The 17,422-nt window shown below is 48.7% G+C and overlaps 1 protein-coding gene across 3 annotated transcripts; it reads right to left on the reverse strand.

Moving 5' to 3' along the window:
* Positions 1-1,118: 1,118 nt before the first annotated feature.
* On the reverse strand, positions 1,119-13,183 carry LOC135821070 (uncharacterized). Of its 3 annotated transcripts, none has more exons than XM_065334135.1 (6): positions 12,974-13,183; positions 11,109-11,407; positions 7,032-7,230; positions 6,029-6,191; positions 4,564-4,834; positions 1,119-2,730 (listed from the first exon to the last, which is right to left on the reverse strand). In XM_065334135.1, the coding sequence occupies exons 2-6, from the start codon at positions 11,266-11,268 to the stop codon at positions 2,603-2,605; spliced, it is 921 nt and encodes a 306-aa protein (XP_065190207.1). In that variant the 5' UTR covers positions 11,269-11,407; positions 12,974-13,183; the 3' UTR covers positions 1,119-2,602. The 3 variants fall into 3 exon arrangements, with proteins under 3 accessions (XP_065190207.1, XP_065190204.1, XP_065190206.1); XM_065334132.1 differs by having other exon boundaries at positions 1,119-2,733; positions 12,974-13,181; XM_065334134.1 differs by lacking the exon at positions 12,974-13,183 and adding an exon at positions 11,557-12,207 and having other exon boundaries at positions 1,119-2,733.
* Between the last annotated feature and the right edge of the window lie 4,239 nt (positions 13,184-17,422).

Raw genomic sequence — 17,422 nt, forward strand, 5'->3', positions numbered from 1 at the left:
ACTATCCACGACTGTAACAAGATGATAAACAGTCAGAAAGTGCGATAATAGGGCACAAACTGACAGGCCACTGAGACATTCAGCGACCTGAGACCTAGCTCTAACACATCTCCAATGCGCAAGCCAACAGCCTTCCAACTTGGAAGGTTCATGGTTACGTAGGACCGAAGAGGGGAAGATGGGTGCAGCGAAAATGTGCACACGCTAAGTCCCACGACAACAAACTACAGTTCGAAGCAGCAAAGCAACACACCACCCAACTAATTACTTGGGTGGGTCAGCAATATCAGAGATAACGAAAGGGGGGGGGGGGGCTTTGCGAAAACGAATTATACAAAACCGGACGCCAATATCTAACAGTACTCGTCATGCATGATACCAACAGTACATAACCCCCCCAGAGTGTGCAACGCCTGATCCAGCTCTGTGTAGGGTCTTGGTCGAGCGGAATCGGATCTTCTGATGTCATGCGTACACTTCACACCAGCGCAAGGCCGGTCTCGAGGCAGGGCACCATTGTTTTTGATCCAAGAGTACCCGCGACTCCCCGGGTTCCCCTCAGATGTGTACGGTATTATGACGCAAAGATCCGATTCCGCTCGACCAAGACCCTATGCACAGCTGGATCAGGCGTTGCACACTCTGGGGGGTTATGTACTCTTGATGATACTATTGTCACGATATCACTACCTAACTACTGTACTAGTACTGCTACTGTTGGTCTTGTTAGTGTAGTCAACTCGTCACTGAAGTCACGGTCAAGTCATTCGACACCGGGAAGCGGAGCAGACACTCTAGTTACCATCATTGTTCGTTCGATTACCGAGTAATTGGTATAATCGTTCAGCCCTATACCCAAGAGACCATAGATAGATCACCTTGAGAAGGTTGCTAGCAAGTAGCAGTGCTATTATGGTTGCTGACAAGAAAATTGGCCGCCTGCTCTCGTATTCAGTGCTGCTCAATGAAATCCCATCCAGCAAGCCAATGCTATGCTGGGCGCTGTGCAGCCCTGGCAGGATACCTTCGCCACTCACACACATGCATGCCCCCCCCCCCACACACACACACACGATCACACATACTCAATACTGCATGCCAAGCCACACCACCATAAGTCAGTCATGGCCATCATTTTCATAGTCACTTTGTTAATGATACACAACTCACCGAAAAGCCACGTTGGGCTGGCATGAACGTGAGACTGTGCACCAGGAGGTGGGGGCTGCCATGCTCAACCGACCAGAGGTCTCGGCATCTTCGAATGGCAGGAGTTTGGTTCGTTGTTACAGACTGAAGCAAATCTGCGTCTCCCACTGATCGCCGATCAGATGACGTCGTGTCTGACTCTGGATATGTGTTCAGGTTCAAGATTCAAGGTTCAAGATTCAAGGTTCAATGTGTGTGTGTGTGTGTGTGTGTGTGTGTGTGTGTGTGTGTGTGTGTATGTGTGTGTGTGTGTGTGTGTGTGTGTGTGTGCGTGTGTGCATGTGTGTGTGTGTGTGTGTGTGTATGTGTGTGTGTGTGTGTGTGTGTGTGTGTGTGTGTGTGTGTGTGTATGTGTGCGTGTGTGTGTGTGTGTGCAAGTGTGCATGTGTGTGTACATGTGTGAATGTGCCGTAGAACATCGTCGGCGTTCATTCCTGTCGTCCACGGCATTAACGTGTAAAATAGCAACATGGGCCAGCGCAATGCAACCTGTACTAACATGGATCATAGTACTCGTACTGATCAGCTATGTGTCCAATAGCCAGTTTATATCAGGAGTGGTAAAATACCGATCTCGTTTACAACTCCTGGTTTAAACCATGGTGCATGTGAAAGGAAAAGAGAAAAGAAGTGTTTGTGTATGAGAGAGAGAGTTTGTGCGTATATATGCTGGCGCTGTTCACAGCACGCAGTTGCACCAAAATGAATGTGTGTCCATGCCAGAACTTCGTACACTACAATGTACTAAATCTCCTTCACTTCGGCATTGCTGCAGCTGCAATATTATGCCGATCCCTTGTCAGGATTTGTGCCAGGTGCTATTGTCAATCAGCATATTTGGCCTGCCCCCAGCTCCAACAACGACCGTTGTACAGACAGGCCATGACAACTCGGCAATACTTCTTCAATGCATGTCGCTAAGTCCGCTGTGTCGGTGTGTGTGTTTTGTGTTCAGGACTGGGTGGAGAGCATCGGTACGTGTGTGTGTGTGTGTGTGTGTGTGTGTGCTCTCAGGGCGCTGGAGCATCACTGGCGAATGCCTCGCTGGTCAATGTCTCACCGTTCAATGCTTCACTGCTGGATGACTGCAGCGTGAAGCAACTTGCGTGACGCGCGTCCGTAGTTCCGCGTCACCTGCACGTACACCTGCACGTACACCTACACGTACATGTGCAGCCCTCGTCCAGCATTGTGACGCCGGACTGTGCTGCATCGGCTGACTTTTGGTCAATGGAAGATCCATGAGCAACAGTTCTGCTACGGCAGCTGCGGATGAGCCTTTGGACATGCAGTGAAATCTGTTAGATGCCGCATTTCACCATCAGTATCATTCTTTCTGCTGATCATCGCCCGCCACATTTTCCTTCACCTCCATATCTCTGCGCTGATCACCCTAACGAGGGATGTCGCGTATCGCACACAACTTATGCTGCTTGTAGAGGAGGGCAATAATCACTGCAATACAAACTGCCAGCAGGGAGATGAGAACGAGGGTGACTATGTTGTCGCTCACCCACGGCGCTGCTATGAAGAAAACAGGGTAGGCAGAGATGCACATGCACGAACACACAAGCACGCACGCACATACACACACATGCATGTGCATGCACGTGTACATGCATACACACACAAGCACACACACCCGCACATACACACACAAACACACACTCACACACAAACACGCACACACACACACACAAACACGCGCGCACACACACACACACACACACACACACACACACACACACATAATTAACTCAACACAAGCATGGACAAAAATGACCATTCATCGGAGTCATCCAGCCAGGAAAGCACATTGAGAAAGCCGCTTGAATAAAGCAATGTATACATTTCATTTCATTACGACATAATAGAAAGCAGAGGTCATCTCGGAGAACAGATGGACTCCGCCAAGCGGGTGAAGCAGGGCCGGCGGAGCTGCTCCGGTCGGTCCGGCCATGGCCGGACCAACTTTTCGGCCACCGACGATTTTTTTTACGACACAGTAACTTTATGTAACTTGTTGTGATCATCGATTTTACATGCATGTACGGGTACTTGCGATCTCGCTCTGATCTTGCCGTGCACGCGCGCGCGCACTTGAGGGCTAGCTGTGGCGTGGGCCTGTGGTGGGAGTCGCGTGACTTGAAAGCACGTGCCATGATGGATTCTACCCTGTAATAATTATTTGTAGTCTTGATATGAGGGTTTTTCGTCGAGTGCTTCAGATTCTTTTACTGAACGAAGTAGTTTTTCAAATTTTTCTCGCTATTTGGTCAGCTTAGCTGCAGTGCATGCTTAGCAGCTATGGCTTCTTCCAGCGAAATATCTGTGCCAGAAGTGCCAGTCCACCCAACCACTTCCTTCGCGTTTCCTCGGCGGGAATTTGGGAAAAAGACAGTGGTGAAGCGCTCTTGTCAGGCGTCATATTTCAAGACATGGTCTTGGTTGACCTACGATGGGCAAAGAGACGTTGTGTTGTGTCACACGTGCACAAGTGCTGTGCTGACGAAAAACTTGGCCGGACCAATCAACTATTGCTTCCGCCGGGCCTGTGAAGTCGATAGTCTTAGCCCTATTAAATATCTACCGTACTGTTGCGTATTATTGCCGGGTGTATTCCTGTAGAAGACGATGTCACGGCTAGGTTTCTATTCACATCAGATATGTATACATATGCATGTGAAGACTACAACTAGGCTTATGTGCCGACAGTGTATCTTGAAAACCAGGCTTGTTTTCAAAACATGCTTCTGTGCGAGACGGGCTTTAATACAAGACACTACAGTATGTGTCATGGGCAGAAAAGCAAGACACATCAGGTGCACGACGAGAGAAAAAGGATTTGGAATTTTCGGCGAGCCACACATCAGACCGCTGCCATCAGTATGTATGGTGGGACAGTTGAAATCAGTATGTAGAGTGGGACAGTTGAAATCAGTATGTAGGGTGGGACAGTTGAAATCAGTATGTAGGGTGGGACAGTTGAAATCAGTATGTAGGGTGGGACAGTTGAAATAAGCACGAGAGCTGCTTGACGAATTCCACCAATGCCCCCAACACCCCCTCCCCCCTTGTATAAATACCAGCTGTCTACTGTGACAAGGAACCATCTCTCCACAAAGACAACCCCTCTACAAAGACCACCTCTCTAACTTACAAAGACCATCTCTCTACAAAGACAATCTCTCTACAAAGACAACCTCTCTACGAGGACCACCTCTCTACAAAGACCACCTCTCTATAACGACCACCTCTCTATGAAGACAAGCTGTGTATGAAGACCAGTACTTCAGTCCGTTACACAGTGATAACCAGCTTCAGCAGTTTTTTTCCCTGACCAGCCTAACTCACTCTTTTGTTCAGTGGTGTTTCCTCCTGCTGCGGGGTCGGTTGCGGTGGTTCCCTTCAGTGCACTTGTTGCAGCAGTACTGCTGATTGATGATGGTGCAGTAGCTGTGCTGCCGATCAATGACGATGTAGGTAGCGTTGTGCTGGCTTGCACCGACGACGACGATGGTGATGATGATGATGATGCCGGTGCTGGCGGCGACGAGGAGGGCGGTGAGGACGAGGGAGATGTTTGCCAGCTCGGCTTGGACGCGCCGAGTGTCGGTGCGGGCGTCTGGAAGCAGCGGCACACACAGCAAGTCAACAGCACTGGCATTGATGCGCGTCTTCCTGTGTTATGCCGAGCCAATAAGTTCTCATGTTTTACTACAGCTGTAGTACTTAACATGTTTTTCGAAGTCAACAGCAAGTTACAAGGCGAGGACGTACAGTGCTCATGACTACACCCATAACACGGTTGCTAGAGTTCCGGTCTTGCGACCATTTGAACCATATGGGACTGCCAGCCGCGTTATGGTTGTAGTCAGGAGCCCTGTGCGTCCTGGCCTTGTAACATGCTGTTGACTTCGAAAACACGTTAAATCTATGAAACAAGGCTTCCCCTCAATCTGCGGCCAGAACTGTTTCGTCCTGTGTGGACCCATCAGCGCAGCACAGAGAAAATGAGGCCGAACCCTATAGCAATGAAACATATATTTTCCAAAGCCAGATTTAAACCAAGTCCGAACGTACCTTGCCAGAGTGCTCAAACTGACAAGTCAGTGAGCTCTGCACCATGCAAACAGAAACAAGGCTTCCATGTAATATAGCCGTAGTTCTGTATTGGATATTGAAATCCGTTGAGAAGTGAAGCGACCACGGGGCGCTGGCCTTGCAGCCAAGAGTACAGCGGGTCCAATATTTCAGTGCGTACAGGAACTACAGGGCGTGTACGCGCTGAAAGCAGTAAGGGCGCTGGCTCCGGTCATCCCATCGGATTTCAACATCCACGACAGTACATATTCTACAGCCAACCTGTAGTATAGCGTACCTCCTCCGGGGACACACAAATCTTTACTTGCGCTAGCCAATTCATAGAAAAGAAAAGGACCAAGGAACTACAAGTTACGCTATAATGTCCACTATCACCACCAGCAGCAGCTACTAGAACCTTCCAAGTTGGAAGGCTGTCGGAGTGCGCATCCAAGATGTGCCAGAGCTGATAGCCAGTTAGTTGTAGAATGTCAGCACCGTCGGTCAGCGTCGTGCAATGTTATCGCATGAGCTGATTGTTTAGTAATTGGTGGTGTTAGTGGACATTATAGCGTAACTTGTAGTTCCTTGGTCCTTTTCTTTTCTATAAAGATCATGCCCGTATCTTCATCATTTTGCGAGAAATGTGGCACTACACCCAGTGAGAAGGCAGATTTTGCCTGTGCCTATGGTGAAGTAAAATAAAGCTAAAGAAACAAACAAACAATCGCCTTACTGAGTAGACAACCGTGTTTTCATCCCTCACAACAATGCAGACCTTCACCGCGAGGCCTAGCAATGTACCAGCAACGCAGCACATTTCCGTGTTCAGATGGTGCCGTTCAATGGGAAGGGTGGCTTCCAAGTAGTTGCAGCCATTGGAAACCACTTTTGTGCTCCTGCCAGTTGACAGGAAAGTGCAAAGATGCGAACATAGACCGGCAGGCAGACAGACAGACAGACAGACAGAGATCAGACAGACAATTCAACGATGGATAGGCGAACCACACAATTTGTTGGGGAATCCATGGGCTGGACCTGTTCTGGTGTGTCTTTGTGTGGATATCAAGCCTTCGCCAAACAAGACAGAAAGACAGACAGATGTTGCTGCTACTGTCATTGTCGCCGTCCCCACCGTTGTTGTCGTTGCTGCTGCGGTTGTACACATAATTGTACACATTATTAATGTTATAGTGGACATCAAAACTGGCATATGCCTAACAACAATGGACCCACTGTACTGCGGTACAACTGCTCCCTGTTACTACAACTGTTCCCTGTTAATACAACCGCTCCCTGTTAATACAACTGCTCCCTGTTAATACAACTGCTCCCTGTTACTACAACTACTCCCTGTTACTACAACTGCTCCCTGGTACTACAACTGCTCCCTGTTACTACAACTGCTCCCTGTTACTACAACTGATCCCTGTTACTACAACATTACTGATCCCTGTTACTACGACTGATCCCTGTTATTGGATATGTTGAGAACCCATGCAGCAGCTATGCCTTCTCACTACAGAGTGGAGCTATTTGAGCCCTACCAAGCTGATATGTCAGGTGTATTGTAACCTGTATAGAAATGTGCAGGCACATGCGTGCACACACACGCACACACGCACACACACACACACACACACACACACACACACACACACACACACACACACACACACAAAACACACACACACAAAGCACGCACACAAAAATACGCACGTCTGCTTAAACTGGCTTACGGATAACAGTGAAGACTATCGGTGACAGCGCGCTGACATATCGACAATTTTCTGTTTTCTCCAACCATTTGTTTCGCCCTGCACGTGAAGAGCAGCCCGGATTGAAACGGACGAGAGCTGATGAACTGTCTCGTCTCCACTGTGGCGGATTGTGAGTCAAACGTGACCAAGCCTGTGTTATACTGTCCATTTCCGACCCCTGAGAGAGAGAGAGAGAGAGAGAGAGAGAGAGAGAGAGAGAGAGAGAGAGAGAGAGAGAGAGAGAGAGAGAGAGAGAGAGAGAGAGAGAGAGAGAGAGAGAGAGAGAGAGAGAGAGTTACATTAATAAAGACAGGTAAGTCCAACAAATGAGGACTGCGAACTCTATAACGGGTTTTGTACGCCTGAAAACAGGTACATGATTTAACAAGCAGGAGAGATTGAGAGATGGAGAAAAGGCGAGAAAGAAAATGAGTGCTTGGTGCATTGCTGATGGCACAGCCGCGGGCAACTGGACCCTGGTTTCGACGTAGGTTTCCTCCCTGCCGGGCACATGTGACGGACGAAAGAGTGAACTTCGCAGCCTGTAGTGTGTTTTTTTTCGCTTGGAGAGTGTGGCTGCACTAAGGCTCAAAGCCCACCTTAAATTCGAGAAATCTGGATTCGGGACATGCTTCTTCATACACTTTGCCTTTATATGACTGTCTTAATTTGTAAAACCTGGCCGATCTCTATCGCCCTAGCATAAGACTTTTCCTGCCTCAAACGTGGCAAAGACTTGAAGAAGAGAGAACGGGCCACACAATGGAGGATGTACAGCTCTTTCGACCGCTATCTACCACTGTGTGCGCAACGCACCCAAAAGGCAACTTCTCCGGTTTCAAATGAATGGACTGTATGCCACGGACTACATGCAGGAACAGTGGGTTGGTCAAAGACCACGATCATAGTAAGATACGAGAGGTACTCGTACCTGGTTCAAGTCCTGCCTGGGAGGGTTTTTTTCCAGCCGTGCTGCTACCCACAGTCAACTGGGAACTTGTGGCCAGGCACAAGGGGTACATGGATTCGGCTAATGGGGTCTTTCTCAGCACTTTTGCCAGCGGTTGTGAGACTTATCCACTCACCCCCACCGTTGGTGGCCGTCGTGAGTTTCCTTCGGGAACAGACACGATAATTTACTTTTACTTTTTACTTTTATGCCACGGTCTTGGCCCTGGACAAAGCTGCGTATGTCTTACTGTTCAGACTTTGGGCAGAGAAGTTTTTAGTAAAGCATCCATGTTTTGATGGCACAGACTTGCTGATGGGGCACGGTGCTGTGTGAATCAAGAGGTTTCGATGCCAAGCCTACTACAGCCCATTGCTTGGAAACCTTGAAAGAGACACTCTAACTTTTTGGTGTCTCCCGTGTATAGTTGCGGATATCGTGAAAACAACAGTACATCCTGCATTGTGTGACCCGTGCAATTACTCCCTGCCACTTTCGAGGCCAGAATAAGTCCAAGGATTGGGAAGTAGAAATTCAGTCAGGTTTTACAAAATTAGGACAGGTAAGCCATGGCAAATGTATGGAGAGGCAGATCCCAAACCCAGATTTTCAACCTCAAAGTGGGCTTCTGAGCCTGAATTCGGCCAAATTCGGGCTTTCAAAAGCAAGCGAGACTAGTTTGGATGAATGGACTGTAGTCTGTTCAAGACTACACTGCCATAATGATGCAGTAATTCCCAGCATACCCTGTTTGCCTCGCTCCGGGCAGCAGCAGATACCTGACGTGGCCCCTGCCGACTGCTGTCTACCGATTCTCCGTCACAGTTCATCGGTAGGGCGGTGTTTGGTGTGAAAAAAATTGAAAATACCCAGGTGTGCTGACGTGTACTGGCCCTCTCTCTCTTAACAATAAGTATTGCCTCAACATCCCGAGTCTTGATTTTCCAGATTGTTTCGTTTTGTTATTAATGGGATGACCCAGAGCTGCGGGTATGGCCATTGTACAGATGACCCAGAGCTGGGGGTATGGCCATTGTACAAATGACCCATAGCTGGGGTATGGCCATTGTACAGATGACCCATAGCTGGGGGTATGGCCATTGTATAGATGACCCAGAGCTGGGGTATGGCCATTGTATAGATGACCCAGAGCTGGGGGTATGGCCATTGTATAGACGACCCAGAGCTGGGGGTATGGCCATCGTATAGACAACCCAGAGCTGGGGGTATGGCCATTGCCTGGTACTATATCTCATTTTACCGTGATAGGTCAGAGAATCTCTCAATAATATGAGTCACTCAGTGTGAGGTCAGGCGCTAATGCAGTAACGAGGCACGGGGCAGGCTGAGCAGCTCCGGACCCGGAGCACATGCCGGCATAGACTGATCCAGCACCCAGTGGACGGGAACCATGCAGCTGTGTGCATCAGTGCAGAGCGGCATGCCTTGCCAGTACACTGCTAGGCAAAGCGTGGCCCTTTGCCAAGTCGCTGACAGCCACGCTGCCCATCAAGATTGACACACACTGACAGACTGACAGGGTTGCATGCTGAGCTGCAACATTACGTAATACTAAGTCATCAGGGTCTTAGGGACTTCGACAAAAACTGTCAGAGCGACGATCTATTTTCTCTAGAGAGTGACAAGGTTTGTTGTCTGACTGCTGCAAAAAGTACCGTTCTCAACCGAGTGCCAGTTCTACCAAAAACATCGCAAAGTGCCTTACCCGTTTTGGAGAAGGCTGTTCTTCATGCACTGCTAGCATAACTCAGCATAGAGCGCTGTGGCTCTACCTACGAAGCAGCGGAAATGGAACTAGAATCATTGTCTGTAGTGCTGTTCAGCGATGATGCTGCTGCTGCTACTCCTTCAAGCTATTGACCCGATGATCAGTGAGGAATACCCAAGAGAAAGGACATTGGCGCAATTGTCTGCAAGCACCCACCCCGAGTTTTCCACACTGCCGTTTTTCAGCACACTGGCCCAATGCACGGGTAGATTCCTCTAGCTATCGCCAGTATGGTGCCAATTGAATCATGCATTATTATTATTACTATTATCATGTCAGATCTACAATATCCCCACGCTTCATTTGGAGACGCATGCCGAGCATCTAAGCTTGCACGTTGGATTTTCACAGGCTTTGGCCCTGTGCAATTGTTGGCTTTCCTAATGCGTTACCTGACGGACAAAATCATCAGCCCTCGCTCTGGCTTGATTTTATTTGCACTCTCGGGCTTGGAAGCATGGACCATATTCGGATATTTGCTGTGTTGCGCTGGGCCGGCACGCACGCACGCGCGTGCACGCACACACGCACGCACACACACACACACAAACACACACAATGTTGTCCAAGGATCATGGAGTGTTGTAAGTAACTTGTAACTGGACTGACACACGGTCTGCCGGCGTCGGCACTAGGCTTTACGAACACGCTTGAGCATGTCACACGGACGTCTCACGTGTCGTTAGTGCCTTCTGTAAACACTTTTGACTGCGCACAAGCCTGGACAGACGGACATTGATATGCGCCGATAGGCACATGACCAGGTCGCATATCATGGACAGCTGCACGCCCAAAAAACATGACCGCTACACGAAAGATGTTTACGGAATGTTGCTGCTGCGTGTCATGTGCTTACCCACAGGCATTCGAAGCCAAGTCAATACCCGGAGAGTTAGTTCCACACCACACATGTACACCACACATACGTACACTTGCCTCTCTGCGGGGGGGGGGGGGGGGGGGGGGGTGAGATGACAGCACTGAACAGTCTGCGCGCTGCATGCAGTCGGGTCCAGCACTGTCTGTACTGAGTGTATGCAGCAGGCCTGGCAGCAGGGCATGTGCCGTGCCACTAGCCTCAGGCTATCCAAAATAGGCTACAGAACTAGCAATGGCAGTGCATGCCGCTGCTAGCTACCAGAACGGCAGTAGCACACAGCTACTGCCGTTCTGGTAGCTAGCATACTATAGCATTAGCCGGATTTTTCTGGCAACGACTGTGTACATGCAAAATGATTACGAAACTGAGCATGCAAGGACGGTATGGGGCTAGACTCTAGGGAAATGGGAAATCTCGAGCGGCACCGTGCTGACTCACCTGGAAGGCTACCTTCGAGATCTTTGCTGCACACCGACCCGCTGGCGCTGGTCGTCGCTAGCGCTCCAGTCGTAGATGCCGCGCTAACAGCAATCCTGCTCGCCAGCACAATCAGTACACATGGTACAGTCGCCAGGTACGGACAGACGTGACAGCGCATGCTGACTTGTGAATGTGGTAGATCGACGTCCGATCGTTGCGCTGGCCTTGGTTACGACTCAGTTGTGGTGCACTGCAGCTTGGCACGTGCGTCTGTTCCCGTTAACAGTCCGTTGCAGTAGCTAACGTGCCGAGCGAAGCTACATGATATACATCGTAAAACAAGAGTCCAGAAAGCAATCCATGAAATGACGCGATGATGCATTGGCCTACAATACAAACCACAGTTCAACTTCTCACTAGAATCAACGGATAAATGCTATACTACGCTAAAACCACCCGTGCTAACCTGGAAAGCAATGCAATCATATGCTCGCGGAAGCACCACATCCAGTCAAGAGTGGTCAACGAAGCAAACCAGTTCTCTCCTCCCCCCGAATAAACCGGTGCAACAGCGAACCGTTTTGGAGTGACCATTCCGAGAAGATGCATTGCCATGGGCCTGTCCAGTGTCGCTGCCAGCTAGGCGAACAAACAGAACTAGATCTCCTTCGCTCTGCGTCAAGGACATTCCGCGGGTAGATCTACTAGCACTTCGAAATACGTACAGTCATGTAACACAACGTAGAGACAAGCTAGAACGGGGACTTCCATGCAGCGCAGTGAGTTCGGAAATGAACTGGGATTTCTTGCTGCTCTCTAGCTCTCTCTCTCTCTCTCTCCGCTCACATGTAGTTTACAAGGCCAAGGTTCTTTTCTCACTATGACTACAGCATGAGTGTAGCAACGCTGTGATCACAGAAAAATGAAGGACGGTGGTTTGCAGCCTGCATGCTGGGAATGGGTAGGTCTACTATTTTGCTTCTCCAATATTATTATGCGGACGTAGATATACCACACTCAAACCCATTTTCAATAATCATCATGGCTTATCGATGCTCAGGACCATATACCAGGGGGGGCGGGCTTTTACGACTCCCTGGTGTGAAGGACAGCCAGTTATCAGTATCGACTCATGCCATGGCAATGAATCATGGGTATCAGGGGTATCAGGGTAACCTGGGGCTAGCTGTACATCCTGCAGGGGCTCAATGACCATGATGACGTGTCTGAGGCAGTGAGTGCGTTCGATTACACACTTGAATCGATTCATGAATCCATTCGCATGCATTCAAGTCGTTCGATTTTCATGTCATGAGCCCTGGAATCGATTCGGAATCCATTCACTCTACATGTATTCACATGGGGTGATGTGAATAGCGCGAATCGATTCATGAATCGATTCGTGAATCGATCCGCGCGTGTAATCGAACGCACTCAGTGAGTGGCTCAGACTGCTCGACGAACGGATTTCTGCTCACGAAATGTGCAAGCAACAATGCCACCCTCAGTCCTCACATCACAACTGCCACCACCAGCATCAGCATCAGCAATGTTCAGACTTGCTGGCACAGGTAGTAAGCAGTAACATACATTTTGGGTCCAAAATTGGTCTCATCAATAAACCGCGCGGAATTGATAACAGGATGTGTCATGCATGGAGTGCGCTAATGCCGGTATTATAACGGACAGATCGACCAGTGCGCTAATGCCGGTATATAACAGACAGATCGACCAGTGCGCTAATGCCGGTATATAACAGACAGATCGACCATTGTACATTGACCTGTAGGTCTCCGACATTGATTGAAAAACCAGAGGCAGTCAATAGGATGTGCAATCTACACGTTGTTCTTCGTATTGTATGGTGTGTCTATCACACTTACCATGCCAAGACGTGAAAGATGAAGGAGTTGAAGGACCAGAGGAAGAGCAGAGGAAGCGGGGTATGCGTCTACAAGCACACTACTCACTAGTCGTCAGCAAGCCAACAAACAGGCCATCGTCACCGTCGATCAGAGTTACATTGTCTGTGCCATGCGGCCACCGGACCATCTTTTATAGGCTACGCATTGTGCCTTGAATGAACCGGTTTTACCAATGGCTGGTGTCCGAGGGGGAAACCCTTCCCACTCCCAGACTAACTTGTCACCATCACGAGTAGAGATGCCATGCATGATGACTGAACGTGTCTCAGTCTGAATAAAATGGCATGCCAGCAAGCCACGAAGGCACGGCGTGGATCTAAGACTTAAGAAGACTAAGGCCTCCAGAGAGATGCACAGGTCATCCACGACCAGAATAAACTGATGACATGCAGCGCTCGAAAAGTTGAGAGGGCATGCAATGCATGCTATGTGCAGGCTTAGCTTGTCAAGTACACGCATGCGCACGGGATGTGCAAAGTACGAGTACACGGATTTTAGGCTTATTGCGCGCTTACGAGATCAGGTACTGCACGTGCATGAATGGAATGCATGCAGTTCCACTGTTACAGTTACTGCATTTTAGCATTCCGTTGGAGGAAATTTTCGGATGAAGAAAAGCAACTCTGACACCTTTGTGCATAGTTAACTAGTACTATATGTAGTTTGCTTTCAATTTTTCATTTTGATACCCGGTACCCGGACATGGGCCGGACATGGGCCGGACATGGGCCGGACATGGGCCGGACATGGGCCGGACATGGGCCGGACATGGGCCGGACATGGCAGCTAGAAGTAGTACACCAGCAATTGCTTCTCGTTTTGCGAACTCACCTGTGGCCAAAGTGTGGGCGAAATGATTGCTAGATGGACTTTTGCTCAGCTGAAGACTTACGTAAGGAAGAGATACCGGTAGATGGAAAGCGAGATTATTTGTTGCAGAGGTAAGACGGAAAGATTTTATTCCCAACGCCCCAGAGCTTAGGACGAGGGACAATGATGGAAGTCGGCGCCGAGCAGCGAAAGGGCGATGAAAATCCGTTCACTGGTCGCTACAGCAGCGAATACCTTGACACCATCTGCATCGGGAACCGAAGAAGCTGCTTCTCCGGTGAATCCATCAAATCATAGATGCTGCTCAACAAACAGACCGGTATGGAGCCATCGCTGGGAGGATTTGCTAAGACTTAGTGGTGTTTCTGTTAGTGCTGTGCTCCAGCATCTTCAGAATCGAGAAAGGTACCTAACGACACAGAAACCATTCGGTGTTGAGTGTTGGTTGGTTGGTTGGTTGGTTTTTATTTCACTTCGCACATTCAAACGGGATGACGACCCAATAAAATGACGGCGAAGGCTTAGCCTAGAAGTGGCTATGGAAGAACATAGTAAAAGCTATGGAAGCACATAGTAAGAGAATAGGATACGGGGGGGGGGGGGGAGAGAGAGAGAGAATACGATGTATCTGCGATACTACGTGCGGGCTACTGAACTGCACGGGGAGGGAGAGCAGAGCGATCAGCAGCAACTCGAACTACTCCCTACAGGCGTATGGTACACATGCATGCTTAAACTCAGGTAGCCGGGTAATTGTGCGGACCTCACCAGGGAGAGCGTTCCACAGCAGAGCACCAGCAACAGAAAAGTGTTGCTTCCCAGAGCCAAAATAATTCTGGACCGCAGAGATACTTTGTCAAGGCTAAGTGTTGGGCATCTCAAAAGAAGAAGGAGAGCGAAGTGTGTGCTACAGTGCTAAAAGAAAGGCATGTACTCGAAGTGATTTGCACTTGCACTGCAGCATTGCATGCTCCTTCCACCACATTGTTGCATTGCTGCTGACCCTCAACTATTGTGAGATGAAAGGTCAATACCTGGCATATGCAACCTAGCAACACCAGCAAAGGGGCCCAAGGGCCAAGGAACGTACTGTAAATATACAAAATTTCGGCGCTGCAAAATTTCGGCACTTCACGATTTTTGACATTTTGGCGGCGATTTATTTTCGGCGTGGGGTAAAGGGGATGGTATAGTGCGACAGATGCTGTGAAAAATTTCATCGGCGTTTTAATTTAGGCGTTTTGGGTCGGTGCCGAATATAGCCGAAATTAAATAGCTGCCGAAAATTTGTATATTTACAGTAGTTGCGAAAACCCTTATCAACCACCTCACCTGGGCATACTGACACTGGCAACATTGATTTGCCTTTGTACTGGGAAATCCCACCTTCCCTATCCACATCACAGAGAAAGTGCTCCTAACAGAGGCAATAGCAATAGAGCGCCGTACCCAACAGCAGATTGGCAGCAGTATAATTATGGCATAGGCTGAGAAGCAAGACCCTGACTGCTTGGTGGTTTCACCTCATCCCTCACCCGGATGAGATCACATCAGCGTTTCTTCCGTCATTGCTCTAGGCAACCAGTTTCTCATGTGCTTCCGCTATTAGTCAGGGCCAGCACAAATAGAGTTGTTCTATTTTTGTTGCATTTATTATTTTTTAAAAGGGTTTCAGAGCAGACTCGCTCTCTTCCCATTCACTCTGCAAATTAAACTCGAACTCATTTGGTCAATTTTTTACGTTTCGGCAAAATTGCCCTCATCAGGTATACAATGGTGTGCAGGTCTGCAAAGGAGCAGTTATATACATGTACATGCAATTTGTGACGCTATGAAGTATGATATGCTACATCGGACCCACCGTGACGTGCCAGAATCATAAAGATAATGATACCTCAAAGAAGTATGATACCAACAACAATTATTCAAAGAAGACAATGCGGTGATAAATTCACGAAAAGCCCGCCGAAGTGCTTTCACACAGACACCCACGCACACCCACAAACCCATGCACACACACACACACACACACACACACACACACACACACACACACACACACACACACACACACACACACACTCCAACAAAATGATAATGCACAGTGCACTGGTGTAAGATGTAGCAAAAATAGCAGCCAGCGTCAGGTACCTGTATGTTTGGTACACCATTGTATACCTGATGAGGGCAATTTTGCTGAAACGTTGTAAAAAATTGATCAAATGAGTTCGAGTTTAACGTTTGCAGAGTGAATGGGAAGAGAGCGAGTCTGCTCTGAAACCCTTTTTATGAATGAAGCTGCAGGAAGCCTCACCACTGCTACTAAATTTATTATTTTACAAGGGCAATCCCTGCAGACAATACGCCATTTTACAGGGTGCTCGAGGTATAAAGTAGGTAAAACAAGTTGAATGAAAAACCGAGGCTGCATACTACGCCATTACGTATTGCAAAAGAGGTTATGTAGAAGGTTGTTATAACATAACAGCCTTCTACGCAGCCTCTGCTGCATGACGAAGGCAGCTGCCTAGCAGCACCCAGATGGAAGAAAGCTCCAGCTATCAAAGACCCGGTACCTGTATGTTTTGCAAAGAGAAGCCATATCGTGAAGAAGCATTAGGTAGGGCTAAAGCGAGGGTGTACTATCCCCTGGTCAAGGCTTCCGTAGCCAGCGTAGGGTGAATATTTGACCTAAAAACAAAGGAAACTCTGCAAAGAGGGGGCTGTGGCGGCCATGCACACATTTATAAAACAAGGCGAAATAATTATTATAAGGTTATAAGTTATAACTTATAACGGATGGCGACTGGAATATTTTGTGGCGGTGACAAATGGTGGCTGCTGGGTAGCCAAATGTTATCTTGAGACTCCGCTTGAAACGTCGAATGAGTGTGTTGTGCAAGGTTATTTATTCTTGCAGTCACCCAGATTGCATTGAATACTGTCGAATGCTTCCACCGGCGTAGGGACAGTATGCCTGGGATATCACTAGGTATGAGTCGTACATGTATGTCTTCAGGCAGCTCTCTCTCTCTCTCTCTCTCTCTCTCTCTCTCTCTCTCTCTCTCTCTCTCTCTCTCTCTCTCTCTCTCTCTCTCTCTCTCTCTCTCTCTCTCTCTCTCTCTCTCTCTCTCTCTCTCTCTCTCTCTCTCTCTCTCCCTCCCTCTCTCTCCCTCCCTCTCTCTCCCTCTTCCCCTCTCTCTCCCTCTTGATAATGATAATAATCTTTATTAAAGGATCTCCCAGAGGCGATGGCCTGTCGAGGGGATCTCCTGATGCAAATCATGCAATAGAAATAAACAGTGAGGAAAAAAACTTCCCCTCTCTCTCCCCCCTTCCCCTCCCTCTCCCCCTCCCCTCCCCCTCCCCACCATAAAATGACCACCATCATGAATATATTTGAAGAAGGGCCTGAAGGGGTTGGTGCGACTTCGGCGATACTTGCGGAATTGTGTGTTACTCCCTACATGGGAGCTCGCGCTTTTCCTGCCGACTTTAATTCTCACCCGGGATACAAACTTACAGAGACGCTCCGTTTCCAATGTGAAGAAGAGGTTGGTGCGAATTCGGCGATAC

Source organism: Sycon ciliatum, chromosome 7 (genome assembly GCF_964019385.1).
Source record: "Sycon ciliatum chromosome 7, ocSycCili1.1, whole genome shotgun sequence".
Classification (NCBI taxonomy): Eukaryota; Metazoa; Porifera; class Calcarea; order Leucosolenida; family Sycettidae; genus Sycon; species Sycon ciliatum.

What these genes read in the sequence shown, in the direction of transcription:
- LOC135821070 (XM_065334132.1), bottom strand. Translation starts at nt 11,268, where the DNA reads ATGCGCTGTCACGTCTGTCCGTACCTGGCGACTGTACCATGTGTACTG. An exon ending in GATAGTCTTCACTGTTATCC is followed by an intron (nt 6,192 to 7,031) that starts GTAAGCCAGTTT and finishes GTCAACTGGCAG; the next exon opens with GAGCACAAAAGTGGTTTCCA. An exon ending in AAACACCACTGAACAAAAGA is followed by an intron (nt 2,734 to 4,563) that starts GTGAGTTAGGCT and finishes TTTTCTTCATAG; the next exon opens with CAGCGCCGTGGGTGAGCGAC.